Source organism: Myotis lucifugus, unplaced genomic scaffold (genome assembly GCF_000147115.1).
Source record: "Myotis lucifugus unplaced genomic scaffold, Myoluc2.0 scaffold_119, whole genome shotgun sequence".
In the NCBI taxonomy this organism is placed as follows: domain Eukaryota; kingdom Metazoa; phylum Chordata; class Mammalia; order Chiroptera; family Vespertilionidae; genus Myotis; species Myotis lucifugus.
Window position 1 is genome coordinate 3,505,079 of NW_005871167.1, and position 22,573 is coordinate 3,527,651.

Genomic DNA, 22,573 nt, shown 5'->3' on the forward strand with positions numbered 1-22,573 from the left:
GCAGTTTTGCCGACTACTGGCCTAGGTGGTCGTTACGCCCTCACTCTGTGATGCCCTCATGCCGTCACAATCCCACAATCCATCACTAGGAGGCTGCATGCTCAGCAGGCGAGTGTGGGTGGGCGGGGACTTGACGCTGCATGTGCGGAGGCGGGGCCCAGTGGCCACTCCATGTGGCCAGGCCTGGGGGTCCCACGGCCCTATGCGGCGCAGAGGCAGGACCCCTGGCTCCGTCCTACCTCTTTGGGGCAATCCATCGAGGAGCCCTGGATGGGTGGGTGGGGCCTACCTCTTTGGGGCGATAGGTCTAGGGCAGCCGTGGGCAAACTACGACCCGCGGGCCGGATCCGGCCCGTTTGAAATGAATAAAACTAAAAAAAAAAAAAAAAAGACCGTACCCTTTTATGTAATGATGTTTACTTTGAATTTATATTAGTTCACACAAACACTCCATCCATGCTTTTGTTCCGGCCCTCCGGTCCAGTTTAAGAACCCATTGTGGCCCTCGAGTCAAAAAGTTTGCCCACCCCTGGTCTAGGGGCTCCCGCACTGTGAGAGGGCACAGGCCAGGCTGGGGGACCCCCTCACCCAGTGCACGAATTTCATGCACAGGGCCTCTAGTCTCTGATAATGTATTACCTTTGTCTTCTTAGCACTTGGAAGCATAATTTTGTTATTTTGAGAACTTGTTTTCTCTCCCCCACCTAATTTAATTCCTATAAGTGAAAGCAAGGATCACCCTCTCAGCCCACTTACCTGATTAGTAATGTCATACACCACAATTGCAGCTTGGGCACCTCTGTAGTACATGGGGGCCAAGCTATGGTATCGCTCCTGCCCTGCTGTGTCCCAGATCTCAAACTTGACTGTTGTGTCATCTAGGCAAACGGACTGGGTGAGGAAGGCCGCTATGGATAAGAGAATGGAGAAGCAGTTGTGAGAGGATGAATGGGAACATTCCACACCCCTTCAAAATATCTCCACTCTCAGCCTAAGACCAGTCATGACTTGGGCAATTCAGCTACAGGAAAAGGTTTAGTGTTCTCTTTATATATATTCCTGGAACCAGGAGTAAGACCACAAGACCATGCTTGGCTAAGTCCTTCCTGCAGAAGTTTCTCTCATCTAAGGAGTGGGTGCACATCATAAATAAAGTATGAGGGACAGAAAGAACTGGCACTTACACCAGAGTCATCCCTCTTCTAACCAAAATAAGAGATAATGACAGAGATAATAAGCTTCAGATAAAACTCACATCAAGAACTGAATAGAGAAGAAAAAAAAATAACTGATTAGAAGATTTTAAAGTTTGATGGGAGGTCCCACCTTTATCAATGTTATTTGTCTGTTACTTTTCCTATAATTTTCTGCTAGCCTAAGACCACCACATTTTCTTTTTTTTTAAAGAACATTTTATTTATTTATATTTTGTTAATCCTCACTCGAGGATATTTTTCCATTGATCTTTTAGAGAGAGTGCAAGAGAGAAGGAAAGACAGGGAAGAAACATCAATGTAAGAGAAACACATTGATTGGTTGCCTCCTGCACACGCCTCCTGCACGCGCCTCAACCAGGGCCTGAGGTATGTGCCCGGAATTGAACTGGGGACCCTTTGGTCCGCAGGCCGACGCTCTATCCACTGAGCCAAGCCGGCTAGGGCAAGAATACCACATTTTCAAGGTGACTAGTACAGGCGGGGAAATAGTAACATGGAGTTCTCATAAGTGATCTTTTATTGAATTAGCAACCTACTTTTGAGGTAGTGGCAGGGAGAAGGTAGCAAATGTGGGAAAGGCAAATGGCCTTATCTTTCATATTTAATTCCAGCCTCTATTTTATCAGATATGTGCATCAGAATGCACATACATATATGCCTACACCCCTACCGCCTTCAACACTAATCAGTAGATCTAGGGTAGGGCCCAAGCATGCATAGGATGAAAATGTTCCCCAGATGATTCTGGTGTGCATCTCTGATTATGAATCTGCTCCAAACCACCCCTGCTCAAGATGACACTCAGCTGAACTTGACTGGGATTCAGATGAGAATAGGGGGAGGGAGACAGATAAAAATTAGTGGTTTTATTGGTGAGCTAAGGTCAATCTTCTTTCTTGTAGAAAGCAAGAAGATGAATATATACCTGCTTTTTGGCATTATGGCTTTTTCTTTCTTTCTGTTTTATAAAGGATTTCCATTCCAGGGAGCTAAAACGGCCAGCTTCAGTTAGGTCCCTAGATCTCCCTTCAAAAGCCTTACTAAGCATTGAACCTTTTCTTTCCCTGAGATACTCACCTCCAATGGTGCTCTCCTGGTACTCATGGAATTGTCCTTTGACAAAACGTAACACCAGGCTAGACTTTCCCACTGCAGATTCACCCAACAGGACCAATTTGAACTGGCATATTTTGCTGGCCTGGGGCTGCCCATTGGGCCTGGCTGTGCTTCTGCTAGTCATGGCTAGATTTTCAGAGTGGGAGAGGGTGGAGGGAGGGGAATGCCACAAAGCGGCAAAGGGGGGAGGGGGGAGGGGAGGGGACTTCCAGGCTTCAACAGTCCTGTAAGAAAAAAATCGGGTAAAATTAAAACAGACCCATTATAGTTACAATCACTTTTTAGACAAAGGATAGAATCTCTTCATTTCTTTGCTCCTATCTATCTATATATATAAAAGGCTAATATGCAAAGTGTCCCCTCGGGAGTTAGACCAGGAGGCCAGGAGTTTGATCGATCACTATGACATGCACTGACCACCAGGGGGTGGCGTGGAACGAAGGAAGGCCCTAGCCGGCAGCTGGGGAAGGAAGGTCCTGGCTGGCAGCCGGAAGGCCCCAATTGGCCCTGATTGCTGACCAGGCCTAGGGACCCTACCTGTGCACGAATTTCGTACACCGGGCCTCTAGTGATCTTATAATCATCCACCGTTTGGTTACACCACTGAGTGTAACCAGGCAGCTGACACTCAGTGGTAAGAGCGGAGAACAATAAAATAAGAAGTGCATCTGAAGTAGAGTTTACACTACTACATAATCCCCAAGTGCCAACGGAGCCAAAATGGAGACTGAAAACTGTGTAGAAGTCTTTACTACTTCCATTAATTTCTCACCATGTCTTTAAAGAATAGCAAATTGATCAACTTTTTGTTGGCCTGAAGAACATCTAGATCCACCTACAAGTACCGTAGATCCTCAGTATCTCCCTGGTTTCCTGGGGCTGTCCTTTTTTTAAAAAATGTTTTTATTGACTTTATTTTTTGTTTGTTAGTGTTTTTCTTTCTTTTTTTAAAATTGATTTTAGAGAGGGAGGGAGGGAAAGGGAGAAACATCGTTGGGAGAGAGAAACATTGATGTGAGAGAGAAATATCGATTGGCTACCTCTTGTACACCCCCTACTGGGGATCGAGCCTGCAACCCTGGCATGTACCCTAACAGGGAATTAAACTAGCGACTTTTTGGTGCACAGGACAACACTCAACCAACGGAACCATACCAGCTAGGGCTTGGGGCTGTCCTTTTTCTTCCTCCTGCTCTGCTTTTTTCTAGCTTTCAAAAGAAGGGATTCATTCTAGTGGTGTGGGAATGTCAATCCTCCTAATAGTGGAGGGCTATCTTCTGGTTCTGTATCCTTCATATATGACCAGTCTTCTTGATATTTCTGAAAATCTAACCAAGGTCCAATTGCCAGAAAATCTACACATTTATGTCAAAGGTGAGTAGAGAAACATCAACTCTTTCATTTTGCTTCTGCCACCTCTCCATGTCTGAAAGTTTCTTAAGTCTAAGAGTCAGTAGGCTTGACCTGCTCTCAACTTGCAGCTGTCTTCCTAGTGCTTAGGGATTAGATTACCCTCCATACTAAAAGGGCCTAACAGCTGTAGTCCTCCAAATTAGAGACAGAGAAAGAAGGTATACCTTCTAAACACATGCAGGAATCTCCAGGGGATGGTGTAAGAGTAAGTCTTCAAGCAATAAATATTTGATGAAAGAATAAACTTGAGGTGTACAGGAGGTAGCCAATCGAGCCTTCTCTACCTTCCTTCCAAGAGGCTAGGAAAGCTGGTGCTGGAGGAGGCAGAGAGAGAAGTAGGGCTTCAGGAGGCTAATCATGCAAACCTGAATACTTCATCAATCTGACTCTGAGGGGGAAAGAAACTAAGGCATTCAAAGAAGACGTTAGTATGATTAGAGCATGCAAAACTTCTAAAAATTAAGCATTGCTTGGGTTGTACTCTGCTTGTTCAAATTAATTTTTCCCTTCTCCAGTTTGAATAATTTTTCCCTTCTCTAGTGACTCCACAATCATCATACTCTACAGTATATGTGGGGAAACATTTTGTCACTATAGCAAGTTGTTTTGAAGTCAAATCAGGGTTAAAATCTCTGCAATCCCAGTAAAGACAGAAAAATCATACAGGAGGCAGTGCAGAGTCCAATTCTGTGGCTGTGGAGTCCAATTCACTGGGTTTATTTTACAGTTCTGCTTATTAGCTGTGCAACTTTGGGCCAGTTACTAAATCTTATTAGTGTACTCCTTTTCTCATCTGTAGAATGGGTAACAGCCTTATGAGGACCTACTTCCTAAGGTTGTGAGGATTCAATGAGATAACACACATAAAGAATTTGGGTAAGTGTTTGACCTAAAGTGCTCAAATGATTATTAAGTTACTAATCATTATTAATATGACATCAAGAAAAATTTTCTGGCCTTGGCCAGGTAGCTCAGTTGGTTAGAGCATTGTCCCCATAAGCCAAGGTTGCAGGTTTGATCCCCTCAGGGCACATATAAGAAGAAACCAATGAATGCATAAATAAGTGGAACAAATAGAGTTTCTCTCTCTCTCTCTCTTTCCATTCCTCTCTCTCTAAATTCAATTTTAAAAAGAAAGAAAAAAATATGTTCTGCTCAAGTCTTACCTTCTACTTTTATAAAATGGAAAAAATGCCTACCTCATAGAGTGGCTATAAGGACTAAGTGAAAGATTTATTTTGCATAGTGTTAATAAATGAGATAGTTTTGCTACTGAGTGGCCCTAATTCACAGAAAAGATCAATTTAATATACTAAGGTATAATTCAGAATTGGTTATCAATATATTCCTAAAAAGCAACCATAACATAAAAGAGAGAGAGAAAAAAGAAAGTGTCGGCTCTGGCTGGCTGGCCGAGTTGGCTGGAGCATCTTCCTGATATGTCAAGGTTGCGGGGTTGATCCCTAGTCAGGGCACATACAAGAATCAACCAATGAATAAGTGGGAACAGCAAATCAATGTTTCTCTCTCTCTCTAAAAAAAAAACAACAAAAAAACAAACAACAAAAAAACCCCACAAAAAACTATAAAGAGAAAATTGGAAGAGGAACGAGATAGAAGTGAGAACTTAGAAAAGTATATTAGAGTAAGACAGAGGAATGGAACAAATTACTCTGATCCTACTAGGTATTCTATAGTCTCTTAGGCCAGTGTATCCTAAGAATCCAGATTCACATATGCCATTTTTTTATTAAGTTTTCACTGGTCTATGATGAAATGATAAAAATAAAGACAATATAGCATGTTTTTCATAAAGCTAAATTTATTAAACTTGAATATATCCTTTATAACAAGATTTATAATTTCTTAGAATTAATTTTCTCTCATATATATATACATATATATATATATGAAAAAACCTCTAAAATCTATTGTGAAGTAAAAAATATGCTGTAGACTAAAACATGTGGTTGGATCCTATTTCTGTAAAAAAGACAATTCTGCACAGAAAAAAGTATGGAAAGATACACATCCATTTGTTAACAGTGGTTACCTTGGAAGAGAGTGGGAATGAGGAAAATGGTATGTGAAGGATTCAGATTTTTTTCATTCTACATAATTCTTTTTTAACAGGAAATATATTTTTTAAAAACTTCCTAAACAACTGTTTGGGTGGGTTTGTTTTTTTTTAATGCTTAAAAAATTTATGGTGACAGGCAGTAGTAAACTTTCTAAATATAATTACTTGGGGGGAAAAAACAATTAAAATTAATTGGTCCATGAAACCCAAAATTCTGTAGTGCAAGAACCAGTATTAATTAGCTTCTTAACCAATGTTATAGTTCTTTAGCTGTTTTCACCCTCAAACCTTTAGTTTCTCAAACTGAGGCTATAAGCCAATAGTGGCCGTGAAATCACTTGGTGGATGATGATAAGTATATTAAAAAGAAAATTAAGCGTAACTACAAACAGTAAGCATAAGAATCATGTTGTGCCCTGGCCTGTGTTTCTCAGTGGTTAGAGTGTTGGCCACACATTAAAGCAGCGGTTCTCAACCTGTGGGTCGCGACCCCTTTGGCGGTCGAACGACCCTTTCCCAGGGGTCGCCTAAGACCATCCTGCATATCAGATATTTACATTACGATTCATAACAGTAGCAACATTATAGTTATGAAGTAGCAACGAAAATAATTTTATGGTTGGGTCACAACATGAGGAACTGTATTTAAAGGGCCAGAAGGTTGAGAACCACTGCATTAAAGGGTCTTTGGTTTGATTCCCAGTCAACTGGGAATACCTGAGTTGCAGGTCTGATCCCTGTCCCAGTCAGGGTGTGCGCTGACAGCAACCAATTGATGTTTCCCTCTCTCACCACCCCCTCCCTCCTTTCTACTCTCTCTAAAAAAATCAATGGGAAAAAATATCCTCAGGTGAGGATTAATAGCAAAAACAACAAAAAAGAATCATGTTGTAAAAATGTCTCTTGTATATGTACACACACTGAATTTTGATGTAAAATGCCTTTTTTTAAAAAAGTGAGTCGTGATCAAAATAATTTTAAAAACACTGCTTTAGAGAGGCCTGACACTGAAAGATGGGGTAGTAGGGGATGGAAGGAAGTCTAGTCTCTGGCCAGCCTATAGGCCATAGTTAATTTCACTCCTAGATGGAATTAAGATGAGGACTGAGTATAGGGATTAGAGGATTCTCCAATCCTGCTACTAAAGTTATGAAAACTGAAAGCCAAACTAGACAGACACAGTCCCATGTAGTGGTAAGGGCTTTGTTATTGTGCAAGCCTGAATTTTATTCTCTTTCTCAGTTAACCCACTGTGATCTTAGGCTACTCACTCTCTTTTGCCTTTCTGAGCCTCAGCTTCCTTATCTATAAGGATGAACAGGGGAGAGGGGAGAGTAGCAAAGAGCAGGATTTGAATCCAAAGTTCTGGGTACATTTAAGAAATTTGTTTCTCTTAGGGTTACTCAACTTCTGTGAGGATGAGTTATTATCTTTTTAAATATATTTTTATTGATTTTAGAGAGGAAGGGAGAGAGAGAGAAACATCAATGGTGAGAGAAAATCATTGATCGGCTGCCTCCTGCATGCCCCCTACTGGGGATCAAGCCTGCAACCCGGGCATGTGCCCTGACCGGGAATTCAACTATGACCTCCTGGTATACAGGTTAACACTCAACCACTGAGCCATGCCGGATGGGCAGGATAAATTATTTTTAAAAACCTATTTATGTGGTTCATATACATTGTTTCATAGGAAAAGAGGCTAGGTCATCATAAAACTCTACACTTTAAATTTGAAAACAGATGACACAATAGAAAAATAACTACATTAAAAAAAAAATAACTGTGGGGGGGGGGGAGGCTGGGGTTAATGGGTTCCTCTCTGTAAAAAATCAATAAAATATATTTTAAAAAAAAAAGATGAAAACAAAAAAACAAAAATAAAAATAACTGCAGATAATAAACTGATCAAGTTTCCTTTAGGTGTGACATTAGACTATACTCTTTTTTAAATCCTCACCTGATAATATATTTTTATTGATTTTTAGAGAAAGAGGAAGGGAGAAACATTGATCGGTTACCTCCCATACATGCCCTGACTGGGGATCAAACCTGCAACTTTTTGGTGTATGGGATGACACTCCAATCAACTTAGCCACTCAGCCAGGGCATATATTATACAGTACTCTAAAGAAACAACAGGAAAAGTTACTAGAATCTTCAACTTATTCCTTTACCTTTAAAAAAAAATTTTTTTTTATGGATTTCAGAGAGGAAGGGAGAGGGAGAGATAGAAACATCAATGATGAGAATCATTGATCAGCTGCCTCCTGCATGCCCCCTACTGGGTTTGAGCCCCCAATTCAGGCATATGCCCTGACTGGGAGTTGAACCGGTGAGCTTAGTTTCCGGATGGATGCTCAACTGCTGAGCCATACCCAGCTGGTCTACCTTTTTATCTATTTTAAAACATATGATCTAAGGGGCAGAACACTAAGCCTTAATGTTACTATTCTACAAAATTAAAACATGGAAATTAGAGTAGACTGAATTCTCATGGGCAGACACATCACTGTAGGCTTGGGAAACAGTAGGGAGTTGGGGAAGAATGAAGATAGGAAACAGTCACAGACATACTCAGGTTGCAAAGCCCTGGTCAATAACCCCCACAGACAGTAAGTCAAACCAGAGCTCAGACACACAATCAGCAAACTTTCTTGCTACTAAGCAACCTTGGCTTATCAGAGATCAGTAACCAGTGGGTTATAAAAGACTACCTCCCACCCCAATGTGTCACCCTCAATATGTCCTCCTTCCCTGTTCACAGGAATTGATGGGCTGTCCATCGCTATGCTTTGATCTTTAATCCCAACGTATTTATAAGGGCATCATGGCTTTTTTTATGCAATAGCTAGCTACACTCTCAAAAAATCAGGGGTACAAAAATGAAATAATATCTGTAAGATTCAATTGACTTCACTATTCTGGTAGTGACTTTTTTGCTAAGAGTTGATAGTGGGCAAATGATCCATTCAAAGGTAAACAATAAACCACAGCCAACCAGTCAAGTAGTGTGATGATTATTACTTCCAGACCTGAGACAAAAATAAAGAGGGAGGAAGGAGATTTTCCTTTCAACCCTTTCAGTTCAGAAGAGAAGAAACCAGATTTAACTTCCCTTAGAAGTGCAGCTCCACAAGAATGACTTATCAGATGACCATCAACTAGGGAGGACTGAGGCTTGACCCTGGCAACAGCCCACTGGGAGAGGGGAAAGAGGGAGGATAAAGGGGCAAGTTCTTTTTAGATGGGCAGCTCTCCCACCAGTGCAGGAAAGTATGAATAGGAAGGCTTTCTCAGCCAGCTGATCCCAGCTAGAACACAACTCTTCCTTTGGCTTCCTTCCACTTGGTAGCTTTGAGTTCCTTCCACTTGGTAGCATATGCCTACTACATATGAAGCCTCTCACCTATCTACAGAGACTGAGTTCCAAGTATATAGCCACTAGAGTCTAGCTAGCCCATTCCCAAATGTCAGCCGTGTAAAGTCAGTTTGCCAGGTAAGAAGCAATCTAGAGGTCATCTAGCCCAGTCTCTGTATTTTATAGGTGAGGAAACCAAGGCACATAAAATTAATCACCTTGCCTGGTGTTACCATACAGACAGCTATCAGCTGTCACACAGCTGTTTAGTAGCAAATCTTCTCTAACAGGTACTCCCAGTCAGGTACTCTTGCTACTATTATACCACTATACCTCCTAGGGAAGCAATAGATACTGAACTCTGAAGAGGGCACCAGGACAGGAACAAGAGCTGAGATTGGATAGAATTTCTGCCTCTATTCATTTTAGGTAAGTACTTCCTTTGGGACTAAATGTTAGGAAGACCTGGGCTTTCCCTGCGTACTGGGATCCAGTCCCACATCCTTCTGACAAAAGGACTCATTATTATGCCTTTCTAGAAGGTCTTGACCAACGCCTGCCAGGACAGCTGAAAGAAACAATTTAATGGAAGGTGATAGGGAAAGAAGTGGTAACTTTTGCAGAATTCAGTGGGCCTTGGGATTAATGGGAGAGATTTATTGAATATGGAAGATAGGGCAGAAGCCAGTAAAAACCTTCAACTTGCAAACTTTATTTAGATTCCAAATTACAAACATCTTGAACCGAGAGCTCCACCATTTGGCTCAGCTCTTTCATTGTGTTGATCTAATGTTAACCAGTGAATCACTGGCTTGAATGAGAGAGTCCTTCCACTTCCCCCTCTCTTTCCCTTATATTTTCCTAAGAGGCAAAAAGCATACTTCTCTCTTATCAGCATGATAGTACAAACTCCCTACTATTGACCTAGGAAAGATTGGAATGCCCTTTCACACCTTGCCTGCCTAGCAAACTTCTAATGTATTTTTTAAAGCCCAGCTCAAATGTCACCTTCTCTATGAAATTGCATAATTACCCTCTCACCCCAGCAGTATTCATCACTGCTTCCTCTGGGGTCACACAGTATTAAGACTGTATTACTATCACAGCATTTATTATGTCATATTAGTTTAAACTATGTACTTCTCAAAAAGTGTGACTACTTTTTATGTTATTTTGAATCTCCAGAGCAGAGCACAATACCTGATCCCTAGTAGATGTTCATTAAATGCTCCTTATATTAAGGCCAAAGCAATCCTGCTTCCTCCCTCCATTAACTCCTCCCCTTCCATGCCATCTGGATAGCTTCTTACTTATTTCCAGTTGGAAAAGTTTTTAATCAGCCTCAGAGAACCAATTCTCTCCCTGGCTGCTTTGTGATCTCCCTTGGATGGAGGGCCCCCTAGGGACCCAACCCACAAGGTACTGTTGCAACTCATATGGGCTAACTGCTTTTCCTGTCACCCGTTACTATGCCTCAAATGGCCTAATCACACCGAACCTGTGGCCCTCCCACCCTAACACTGAAGCAACTATGGCTAAATAAGAAAATTCCCTGAATTTTCAGTTGATATTAATGTTCAAAAAACTTTGGGCCATTATCTCCTCGGGTGAGGATTAACAAAAACAACACACACACAAATACTCATACCACCACAGAGCTTGAGGACACTGAAAAGGTACCCACGGTCCTTAAACAGAAGCTACAGCCTGGTTCAGAAATCTGCACAGACTGCTCACACGGGTGGCTCCTTACTCAGCTTAGTTACTATTCAGTCAATGACTAAATCTTTCCTAAAATACTCTTGGGAAGTGGGAGTGTACTGTGTAGGGTTTTAAGGTATCCTTCCTCCTAGAGAGCTGTTGCATTTCCTTAAGTCACTGTCTTACACTTTGTTTACTTTCCAATCTGAATGCCTTAGGAATAGGAGCTATACACTTATTTCTCCTACCCTCTGCCTCCTCAGAAGTCAAATCCTTATCTGTGCACACAAACAAGCAAACTATAGAAGAGCAATCTTGCTCATGGGCAAAGTAAGAGAAGATATAAGGTATGACTTCAAGGGCAATAGGAAAGCCCCCTTCTCCAAGTAAATTTTTGTAACTCAAGGTTTATGTTTGAAATTCTATATTGATAATTCCACTCCTTAGCTCCTTCTTATGAAACAAAAACTCTTGGGAAGATTAATACTTTAAGGGACTATTGGTTACTTACACCTTAATATGAAGCAATTCCAGATCATTTCTTAAAGGTCGGCTTTGATTAAGGGGAAGGTAGAAAAGACCCAGAAATATATAAAGAAAGGGACAGGATATCACCAGGATGTAGAACACGGCGAAGTCTAGAGAGGATTAAAACACACACATACAAACTCCTACAATTTTCTCTAGGACTGGCTTTGCCGGAGAGGAAATAAAAACTCTTGGGGGACACAGTCAAGGTTTCTGTACAAAGGCTGGGCATATCAGAGGACTTCTAAAGCCAGTAAGGATAAATTCAACAAGGAGGTAGTATGAAATGTCCCAGTTGTGCTAGGTTTAAAGGACAGCCAATTTCTTATCTAGAGAAACTTGGGAGCTTCTCATAGAAAGATACAAGGGACCCTTAGGAGAACCATCATCTTCTCTTAGGATAATGAAGGGACAGTCATATAATCTACACAGGCAGAGACCATGAACAAGAAGATAGAAGTCTCAAATTTCTCATTTAGCAGAGATGCCAATAGTACTCCCAAACAAAATGATTCTCCTTCATGTTTTTTCCCTGCTCATAAAAGAGAAAAAAGTTTTGGCCATCTATCTGGGCATTTTCTAAGATACCCACCGCACAACTGGGGTGTGTGTAAGTTGAGGGATAACCCAGAGTACAGCTCTTTGCTTGTCTGAATTTGATAGACGCAAGACAAGAAGAACTGTGAAAGGAGCACAATAAATAACAGAGTATCATCCCAGAAGGGAAACTGAAAAGAACGAGACCAGCGTTTGGTAGGAACATAAAACAAAATTGCCTTTGGTGGCACATTCCCCAAAGCAAAGCAAGATGAGTCTCATCTGCTATCTCTTACCTTCCTGGATGAAATGTAATTGGTGAGATTATGTGTGGGAGGATTTATACTTTTTAAACTTATGTACAGCTTGAATATTTAAAAATATGTACATATTACTTTTCACATTATGGGAGACTAAGGTCAGAAGACCATTAAAAACATATGGGAGGAGGGGACTCCTGTGCCTTAGAAATACATCTTCCTTTTCTCTACTCACTCCTTTCCCCAAGTGCCTTACTGTTTGCTATTTTTTTTTAAATATATTTTTATTGATTACAGAGAGGAAGGGAGAGGGAGGAATAGAAACATCAATGATGAGAAAGAATCACTGATGGGCTGCCTCCTGCACGCCCCCTACTGGGCACCCAGCCCGCAACCCGGGCATATGCTCTTGACTGGAATTGAACCTGGGACCCTTCAACCCGCAGGCGGATGCTCTATCCACTGAGCCAAACCAGCCAGGGCTGTTTGCTATTTCTAACCGGGGCTCCTGAAGAAGTAAACAAAGAACAGGGGTGATGGCAACCTGGTGGAACAGAATTTCTCTTCCCCAAATCCCTTCCTCAAGTGATATCACTTCTTATTTCCAGGGTTGGTTCCACCTAATCATTACCTGCCTAGGAAACAACCAAGTCTAAGTCTTACAAAGTTTCACTAACTATGGTTGGAAGCTCTCCTGGGGGCTGGGGAATCCCTCAGCCCCTTTCCAGGGCAGAGGAGCTGGCTCATTCCCCACTTCCAAGTGAGAGCTATGGTATCCACCACAGACCACATTACTGCGTGGGAAAACAAGCAAACATCCCCCCAATCCAACTTCCCAGCTCTTGCACAAGGACTGCACCCTAAACCATCCGAGGCTGGTAGGAAGAAACAGAGAGCGTGCACTCTCCAGCTGAAGCCAAGGGAAAGTGTAGGGTCTGAGTTTGGAACAGCCAACAGTCACAGGAAAAATAAAAAATTACGTTGGTTTTCATTGGCTACCCTGGGAGTACCCAAAACTTCCAGTTACCACATCTCCACACTCAATGGGAACAAGAGAGTGGGTCTCCCAAGCCCCAGAGCCTCCAGCCCACCCTGGAGCGACCCCACAAGCTGCACGGTGACGCCAGGCCCTGCGTCCAGCTCCCCAACTACCTCAGCCTTCCCGGTTAGGAAAGCTTCCTTCGCTGGCCTCCCGAACCCAAAGCCTCCTCTCCGCTCCACTCCGGGGCACCCTCGCTATTGTTATAATTGTCACTTTCCCGGAAAAAGAAGGCTTCCTACCCAACTCAGAACCCTTCTTGGGCGCTTCCAATCAGACCTCTCGAGAGCGCCAGCCCCGGTGACGCTCGGGGCCGGGCGTTGGGGCTGACCCCTCCTCACCTCCCCGCAGATGGGCTTACCTCACCGGCTGCCCGGCCTTTCCTCCAGCTCCTCCCTCTCAGCGCTGCTCAATGAGGCCTGCCCTGCCCTCACTCAGACCGCGGCCTCGCGTGCCCACTCCCAGCCCCGCCGCCGGCAGAACCCAGCCTCACCAACTTCGGGCTCCCAGCCCGCCTAGCCCCCTCCCCAGCGCCCCCATAAGGCCTGCCGGGGCCCGGCCCCCTTCTCCCCTCTCCAGCGGGCCGCTCTAACCCCATCGCTGAGGCCCAGACCCGCCTCTGCTCTCAGGCCAGGCTGCTCTCCTCTCCCGGGCGCCTCCGCCCCTACCCTACAGGGCTCCATCAGCCCGGTACCTGGGGCTCCGTCTCCCCCGTCGGGCCCAAGCCTGTGTCGAACAGACAAACAGCCGCAGCTCAACCAAACCCTCCAGCCCCTCCTCCTCCTCCTCGCCCTGGGGCGGGGGCCCCGGCCAATAGCACGATTACGCCTACCATCAAGGGTGGGCTCTGTGTGCGCCGCTCCGCCAATCCTCCGGAGAAAGGCGGGCCTGTTTCGGCGCTGTCACCAACGAGGACGAGCCTGGGACCGGACAGGCGTGTCCCCAGGCCAATAGGAAGAGGGAAACCTTGAATATGGACAGGGTGAGGAGCCATTGACGAGGGAGCTCCCCGAGACAGGAGGCGGTACACTGTTGACAGGCGTACAGACCAACCAATAAACTCTTGACACCCTCATGACCCCGCCTTTTGACTCATAAACATCTAATCAGGTGAGTGACGGAGGCGGGCCGAAGGGAAACTTTAACCAGTACGGCGAAAGTTCGGGACTTGAATGGCAGGCAAGGCGGGGTTGAAGGAAGCCTCTGACCTTCGCCCCTCCCCCCGGATTTGGCAGGGACTGACGAGCGCCCCTCCCTCTAGGACCAATTTGCGGGCGTGAAGGGAAATACCTCTCCGTGGGAGCCGGAGCCTGGGGGTTTAAGCAGCCTTGAAGTCGGGGCTTCCTCCTTTTAGTGGGGCCTTAGAGTACGGGGAATTTTAGGGTGGGCGGTCTGAGATGACTTTAATGAGGGGAGACAATGGCAGCCCCACGAACCGGTAGCTTGGGGAGACTTTAGCCCCTTCATAATAATTTTTCATCCAGACAGTTGACAGTATTATGAATCGTATTATAAAGGTGAATAACGTATATTTAGAAAACTTTGGTGTTTGTGATATGCAACAAAAAGGAAAAATGACGAGCTTACTGGGAAATGCAGTGTCGAGGTGAATTCCGTGGAGCCCACCTGCAATCATATTGCTGCTCTCAAGCCCTTCCTAACACTGAAATTCCAGAACTCAGTATATGTGTCTGTGGTTATATGTGAGTTGGGGGAGGGGGTGGGAGTGGGGAGGGAAGGAGTAAGGGAAGATGCAGGTTTGTGGGGAAAATATGAAGGCTTCAGTTTCTCCAGCTGTAAAATAGGGCAATAATTCCCACTTTGCCCACCCTCGGCACTATCCCAATTTCATCATAGAAGTCAAAATGCGGTGGGGTGAGTAGGCCTGCACAGAGAGATGAGGAAAAGTGGGGGTCTGAAACCAATTATCATACATACACATTCATATTCTCTCACACCATTCTTTCAATAAATAAGTACACAAAAGTAAAGGAAGATAAACTATAACACTAGTAACTTTTTTTAATGAATTACAAATAATGTTAATAGCAAGAATACTCAAGGACAAGAGATAAGAGAAAAGAAAAACAATATTTTTTTTAAACATTTGCATTACAAAACCCCAAGGTGCACACGGCAACAAATTCACCCACTCCCACTAAAAAACTACTATAACCTGAAATATAAATATAATTATTCATCCTTCTTTTAAAGAAATATTTTATCTCCGTGCTCCCACTCATTCACAGCCCTAAAAAAGTGTCAGTATTCTCAAAATGATGTCTAATCTTTACTTCCACTCCTATGGGGGTGGCCTTCAGAGGAAGATGTGCCCTGCCACCTGAAGAACTAAGAATTTTAAAAGAGGAAAATCCAAATATCTTTCACTTGCCTCATAAGGCCGCGGTGAAGCATAATCCCTGTCCCGGAGCCTCCCAGACATCCCTTGCCTAGAGGAGGGACAGGAGGGACAGATAAGGGCACTGGAGGCAATCATTTCTACTGTAGCCCCAACAGGATTGCAGAGGCTGGGAGTCCTGAGACTCTCCGACTATTAGGGGAGAGCAAACACTGAAACTAGGGTATAAACTGGTTGGATCTATTTCTTAATTTTTCAAAACAGGCCCCTCTCTATGTTTTTGTTTTGCTTGGTTTTCAAAACCCAATTGTCATCAATTGGCCTAACAAACACAGTGGCAGCAGGAGGTTTGGGGCCTCTGTCATCTCAAACACAGGAAATAATAACTGTGGGGCTTTCAGAGATTGGAATGGCAAATCCTATGTGGGGGGAGAGGAAAGAGTCAGTCTTTTTTTTTTTTTAAACACCAGCTCTCCTTAGCAATGACTAAGGAGGGTTGGTAGAGGCTGACTTAAGTGCATCTAATACTGAAGTTTCCTTTTATTTTTTCCCCTCCAACCCCTTGTATCCCCAGAGTTGGCTGGCTAAGAAGGAAGGTAAGGAGTGTTAAGGCAGCCAGACAAGACAGAGGACACCCTTAGCCCAAGGCCAAGCCAGATCAGGCCCCCCACTGGAGGAGAGGGTGAGACCGGGGGCTTGGAGAAGGACATCAGAGTCGAAGATGGGGTACTGGCTTGGTCACATCCTGGAAGAAAGGGTGAGTCAGAGCTGCCTTTGCCGAAATCCGTTTGTTGGGGTCGTAGTGCAGCATTTGCTGGAGGAAAAGATGTATATTGACTTCAGTGATGTGATAGCGGGCTTAGTGGACAGCAAGTATTCCAAGAATTTGGGAAACCAGAATGCATTTTACCCAAGGCAGAGTTCCCATTTCCCTCCCCCCTATATCTGTCCGGTCAGTTGGTATGCCAACAGGAAGACAGAAGCAGGAGCTAGGGAAACACTGAGACTGAATCCAGGGGCTTACCCTCCCTTCCTCCAGGAAAAACCCTGCCCTACGGTAGTCAATGAGAGGAAAGGGAGCCCACCCCCCATTCTCACCGATAATAAGCTCCGTCCATCTTCATCCAGGGGAGGCACAACTTTACTAAAATCTTGCCGGGCCCACTTGGGGAAACTTGGCTTATAATCAGGCATAGAAGTAACTCCTGGCCAAACCACCTCATCTGGGGTCCCCAGAGTCCGAAAGATCCGGAAGAGTTGGTCAATCTCAGAATCTCCAGGGAATAGGGCCCGGCGAGTCACCTGAAAATGGGGAAAGAGGAAAGGCCGAGACCCACATTGGCGTCAGTCAAAACTGCCCCTTGTATAACGGAGGTTCCCGCAGGCAGTGGAAGGTCAGTAGGGCCCCATGACTCCCTCCCCAGGGCCTTTCATGGGGTCAGTCACACAGAGCCTGAGACAATAAAGTCCCTTCATCTGTCTCCTCGCCCCCTCCTTCCTTCCCCCAACCATGGTTTTGCAGATCCCCAAGGCTGGGTGGGTCTGGGAGGGGGTGAATGTCTGGGGTGCCACTGACGTGTAGCAAAGGGATCCCAAGACACTCACGGGGTGTGGGGTAGACACTGCGGTCATCCCCCCTCCTTGTGATGCAGCCACTTCTAGATAGGAGCACAGCGTGCAGAGACTGTGTCTTCCATTTCTTCTGTGTTCCCCACAGCACTTAGCATGGTGCTGGGTACACACTAGGTGCTTAACAAATATTTTTTGATGAATTGAGAGAGGAATATGGGCAATTGTAAAGTAATGCACTGGGGGATAAATGCACATTATATATATAGGCTAATGGTCTCCAAGCCCCCGGTTACAACCCAGATGAAGGACCATAAAACATATTGATTTGATTTAAAAACTCAGCCCACTCCATTATTGTATTAAATGGGACGACAGTTCACATATTAAGGCTGGGCCTCAGGGATCCTTTAGTCTCAAAAGCCAGAGGTTGGGTGGGGACATGAGCTAAGTTTGCAGTTTAAGTAAAAAATGTGGATAAACTGAACACAGGTGGCTTCACTGCATTCCTCACACCGTACAATACGGTCTCCAGGCCAAAGGAAGCACTAAATGGAACTCATGCTACCAAATATAGGCAGACTAAAGCGAAAGCAGCTACAGAAATTATTTAGCTCAACTTGGGGATCAGAGATGTACAAGGATGCTAAAGCTATTTGAGGCTATCCTAGCATTGTGGTTGACACCAGGAACAACAGTCCTATCCTTTTCCCACATCCCCTGAGTGCTACTCTAGAGAAAGAACCCTGTGATAATAGAAGGGCCATGGATCTGGGCCAAGAAACAGTTCTGTTGTTGACATGGGGAGGAGTGGGCCGGGGTAGAACTCAGGCATGTGTCTGTACCATCTCAGCAAAGATGCAGCCGAGGCTCCAGATGTCCACAGCTGTGGAGTAGTATTTGCAGCCCAGAAGGATTTCAGGTGCTCGGTACCACAGGGTCACCACCTGAGGACAAGAGTAGGAAGGGGAGGGTTGGTATATGGGGCATGGAGATTCCATCTCAGTTCACCAGCACTACTCTAACTCCTCGCCTCTTACCAAGCAGCTTATTTCCCTCCATCCTTCCCTTCCCTCTGGTTTTCCCTCAGCAAAATGACTACATACATCTTAGCCCAAAATGAGCCTAGCCCGTGACTCTGGGACCATATTTTCTGAACCCCCAATTTGTGACCAGCATGGAAAAATTGAGAGTAGTGGTCATAATTTTAATGGTGTGCCATCCAGCTCGCCTGGCTTAGTACCTATCAAAACCCAGTTAGCCCTGCAGTGTGAACTCTGTGCATACTCTAAGACCTCTTGAGGTGTCAGAAATACTCTCCCTCTAGTGCGGAGGTAGGGAATGTCCAGCTGTGGGCCTTATAAGGCCCGAGAAATCATTTGGTCTGGCCCTGCCAAGGCATTAGGGGTGCATTAATTAAATGTTTGATTAGCAGACTGATTTTTTTGTTGTTGTTGTTAATACTCACCTGAGGATATTTTTCCATTGATTTTTTAGAAAGAGTGGAAGGGACGGGGAGAGACAGAAAGAAACATCCATGTGAAAGAGACACATCAATTGGTTGCCTCCTGCACGCACCCCAACCAGGACCAGGGATGGAGCCTGCAACCAAGGTACGTGCCCTTGACTGGAATTGAACCCAGGTCCCTTCAGTCTGAGGGCCGCTGCTCTATCCACTGAGCCAAACTGGCTAGGGCTAGCAGGCTGATTTTTAAGTTGGTAATTTTGTATAGCCCTTGAATGATGTTATAAATATCCAAATGGCCCTTGCCAAAAAAAGGTCCCCCACCCCTGCTCTAGTGAGAGAAACTGCTGTCCAAATATTTTTAGTTACTTTTTGAATGTCCTTGTTAACACCTCCCAGGAAGTTCAGAGAAGAAATGTGGAGAGGGACTGACCTCATGGGTGTAAGTACGAACAGGGACTCCAAAGGCTCTGGCTAGTCCAAAGTCTGCTAGTTTGATGGCCCCCTCTGTGTTGATAAGCAGATTCTGAGGTTTGAGATCTCGGTGCAGGACCCGGTGAGAATGGCAGAAAGCTAGGCCCTGGAGCAGCTGGAACAGATAGCTCTGACAATGGAGAGAGACAGAATTATGTTTCTTTATCACCTCCAAAGCTCTACTACAGCCTTTACTGTATTAGATTATAAATGTGTGCTGAATAAACATTTGTTGATAGATTGAAAGTAGTTTGGGGAGTAAACAACCCAGCTGTAATGCAGAAAATAGAGACTCACTGGCTATTTCTCCCACCAAACAGGTAAGAGGACTTTTTTGGAGGAATGTACCAAGTGCCCTCAAGTCCCATTTATCTGAGTTTCATCTGACCTTCTACCGGAGCTGTTATGTTGACTCACTAGAGTTTCAACATTGATTCTCCTGCCCAGCCCTAGGGTTAATAAGCATAATGAGCAGTGAAAGAGCCACAAAAGAAAGGTGTGTGTGTGTGTGTAGGGAGATGAGGGCTGGGAAACCGATATCACAAATCTTCATTCGGTCTGATTTGCCTGGCCTTCGGTCCCCACAGGACACGACCATGTCGGGGAGGAATCTAATGAGAAGGATTACCTTGATGAGGGGAAGAGGAATGCCAGTAAGAGCAGAGGCATCCATGAATTTCTTGAGATCTTGGTGCAGAAACTCAAAAACCAGGTAGAGTTTGTTTTCTGTGTGGATGACATCCAGCAGCCTAGGGAAGGGAGGTCCAGGAATGGAGGTGAGAGAGCGAAACCGCCAGACCACACAGAGGACAGAAGGCATCCTCCTTGCTACCAAGCACCTCCCATTTACATACTTACTTGACAATATTTGGGTGGTTAAGCTCCTTAAGCAGAGAGATCTCTCGAATAGCAGTACTGGGTACACCCTCTGTCTCACTTGGAGAGATTGGGAAACAGAGATGGGAATGTGGTTACAAATATTCCTTTTCTCCCAGCCCAGGCATTCTTTTCCCCCTGAGGAGACACCACCCCAGCATCCCCTAGTAAAGTGAGAGGAGAGAAAGTGTGCTGTAGTTCATTCATTCATTCATCCGGGACAGAGAGTGGCTTTTGGACATATGAAGGCCATTATTTCTTTCCCCCCCCCAAAGGCAGGTGAGTAAAGCCGCCTGGTAAAGCGGGAGAGAAGGTCACAGGGAAAATAGGGAGTAGCAGCACCCAGCCTCCCTAGAGGGGCCAGTGAGGCTCAACTGCCATTCTTTTGAAACAGGGAGAGAATTCTAAGATGAGGGTGGGGCTGGGGCAGCGAGGGGGGCTCTTTATGCAGAAAAGTGCTCTTCACCGGTCCCCACAAAACCCATCTCCACGGGGAGGACTGGACCCCAACTCAGAGGCCTCCTGCCCCTTCCTGTGCCTCCCTGGCTGCACTTTTGGGGGCTTCCCCGGGCTCCGGGGAGCGAGTTTCCCACGGCTGGGACACTACCCTACCGTCTCTGGAGGGGAACCCTCCACCATCCTCCACCCACTTCTCCACTTCAAACAAGTCCCTCCCCGCGACCTTCCGGTCCCCGACGGCTACCCGCCCGCGGGTGGGGGCGGGGGCCCTGCAGGAGTCCCCGAGGTGGGAGCCCCGGGACGGAGGCCACTCACGTGTCCAGGCGGATTTTCTTAAGCGCCACCACTTCTCCCGTCAGCTTGTTTTTGGCCTTGTACACCACTCCGTACGTGCCCTCTCCGATCTTTTCCACTTTTTGGAAGTTCTCCATGAAGCGCTCGAGCGAGGCGGGTCAGCCGGGCCCTGGGGCGGGGGCCTGGGAACCCTGCAGAAAGCGGACCCCGGTTCTCCGGGGCGGAGGAGGGGGCAGCAGGGCCCGGCACGGCGGCTCCAGGTCCGGATGGAACGCAGGCTTATCTCTCGCTCTTGTCAATTTGTCCAACTTGAAACAATGTTGCCGCCTCCCTCCGGTCTCCCACCGCCGCCGGAGGCCCCGCCTCTCCTTCCCGCGTTTCCCCGGCCCCGCCCCCGGCCCTTCCTATTGGCCAACGGCAGAGCGGGGGGCCGGACCCCGCGCCCCTCGCAGCTAATGAGCCAGCCGGGCGCAAGTTTGGTTCTGAAGAGGCTTCAAGTTTCTGCCTCGGTGCGGAGGCCGAACACCTCCTTCCAAACTAACCTGACTTGGGCTCGAGTTTCCCACCCGTGTCCTGAGTTTGTAGGGATTTCCCGATCCCGCCGTTTTCACGACCCTTAGGGAAAATATATATCGATCTAAGATTAAATGCCACCTGGCCTTGGGGCCTCCATCGAAAAGCAGGAAACTGGGATGGGCTCTCCTGAATAATAAATTTAAGTAAATAAATAAAAAAATAAAGAAAAGCAGGAAGCTGGCAATCTCTCGTAAGGGTTTCCTGGGTGTCGGAGGAGTCTGCCTCAGCCTTTCTGCCTACCCTGATACTGTCTCTCTCTCTCTCTCTCTCTCTCTCTCTCTCTCTCTCTCTCTCTCTTTGGATGCAGGATCTCTGTTTCAGTCTTTTTGAGGCTCCAGGTTCGACTCGAACAACAGGTTGATTTAATCTCCCGTGATGAATTGTGCACGTGGGGTACGTGTTATGCAGCTGCCCTTCAGCCAATTTTTTCTCAGTCAAGATGAGAATGAACCTGTGTCCAGGGACCAGGATCCCCTGTCAGTTCTCCGGTTCTCTTGCCCCTCCCAGACCTCCCCTGGAGGGAGAGGAGGAAGGACTATGCAAATGAGTACCCCTTTCTTATATAGGGGCTTGTCCCAGCCCCTCGGTGCCTTTGGTTGCTGGAAGAAAGACAGGATGGTTCCTTTAAAATGCCTTCTCCATGTGGCTGTGCTGGGTGCTCTTCTGGCTGTGGGGGCCACAGAAGGTTAGTGTGGGGCTTGTGGATATGAATAAGTGCATTTGGGGTTGCACACCTGCTCTGGTTTTCCCCCTCCTAATGGGAGATACCAGCAACACTTCAGGCTTCTCTCATTCATTTGATTTAGTAAGGATATGCGCACTTGAACTCTGAATCTGGGACTGAATCTGAGAGTAATTCCATCTGCTTGGAAGGGCAAGAAAATGGGGGGTCTTTGTGGCCATAATTCTGAGGCCCCCCTGGGGCAGGGGCTCCAAGGTGGGGGGGGGGGATGAGTGGGAGGCTCTTTTAGGTGATGTCTCGGGCACTTGGGATAAGGTAATTAAAGTGAGGAGTAAGAGAATGTGGTATTGGGTAAAAAGAGTAAGGAGGCACCATCAAACCTCTGTAGGGTGGGGATGGGTGAACACAGCCCAGGCTTTTGTCCTGGGCATGGAAAAGACAGGCAGAGGGGTCTCAGCTGAGCATCACATGAAAGGGCTCTGGAGGATTGGGGCCTCGTGACAGGAGCAGGAGGTGGGGGTGAGGAGTGGTGAGAGGATCTGGAATGTCCCTCGGGCTCTTGAGGAG

At 45.8% G+C, this 22,573-nt stretch overlaps 3 protein-coding genes across 5 annotated transcripts in view; 1 reads left to right on the forward strand and 2 right to left on the reverse strand.

Moving 5' to 3' along the window:
• Positions 1-14,049, reverse strand: part of RAB5B (RAB5B, member RAS oncogene family) — an 18,199-nt gene extending 4,150 nt beyond the window's left edge. Inside the window, exons 1-3 of one of the 2 annotated variants that reach the window (XM_023758043.1) lie at positions 13,947-14,049; positions 2,295-2,557; positions 757-908 (exon numbers count right to left, since the gene is read on the reverse strand). In XM_023758043.1, coding sequence (XP_023613811.1) covers positions 757-908; positions 2,295-2,457 — 315 coding nt within the window. In that variant the 5' untranslated portion in view covers positions 2,458-2,557; positions 13,947-14,049. Of the gene's footprint in view, positions 1-756; positions 909-2,294; positions 2,558-13,946 lie in introns of those variants that run through there. The other variant, XR_002830476.1, reaches the window with a different exon arrangement.
• Positions 1-22,573, forward strand: part of PMEL (premelanosome protein) — a gene marked incomplete at its 3' end in the record, with an annotated part of 37,919 nt that overhangs the window by 8,212 nt on the left and 7,134 nt on the right. The window lies entirely within an intron of this gene.
• On the reverse strand, positions 15,245-21,122 carry CDK2 (cyclin dependent kinase 2). Of its 2 annotated transcripts, XM_006093666.3 has the most exons (8): positions 20,770-21,122; positions 19,978-20,055; positions 19,748-19,868; positions 19,079-19,249; positions 18,026-18,127; positions 17,217-17,360; positions 16,710-16,913; positions 15,245-16,425 (listed from the first exon to the last, which is right to left on the reverse strand). In XM_006093666.3, exons 1-8 carry the CDS (start codon positions 20,883-20,885, stop codon positions 16,321-16,323), a joined length of 1,041 nt encoding a protein of 346 aa, XP_006093728.1. In that variant the 5' UTR covers positions 20,886-21,122; the 3' UTR covers positions 15,245-16,320. The 2 variants fall into 2 exon arrangements, with proteins under 2 accessions (XP_006093728.1, XP_006093729.1); XM_006093667.3 differs by lacking the exon at positions 17,217-17,360.

Bases quoted from the DNA above. Each gene is read 5' to 3' on its own strand.
- CDK2 (XM_006093666.3), bottom strand. From the start codon at position 20,885: ATGGAGAACTTCCAAAAAGTGGAAAAGATCGGAGAGGGCACGTACGGA. The intron at 20,056-20,769 runs GTGAGTGGCCTC...AATCTCTCCAAG, and splicing joins AAGAAAATCCGCCTGGACAC to TGAGACAGAGGGTGTACCCA. The intron at 19,250-19,747 runs GTAATCCTTCTC...CTCCATTGTCAG, and splicing joins TTCCTCTTCCCCTCATCAAG to AGCTATCTGTTCCAGCTGCT.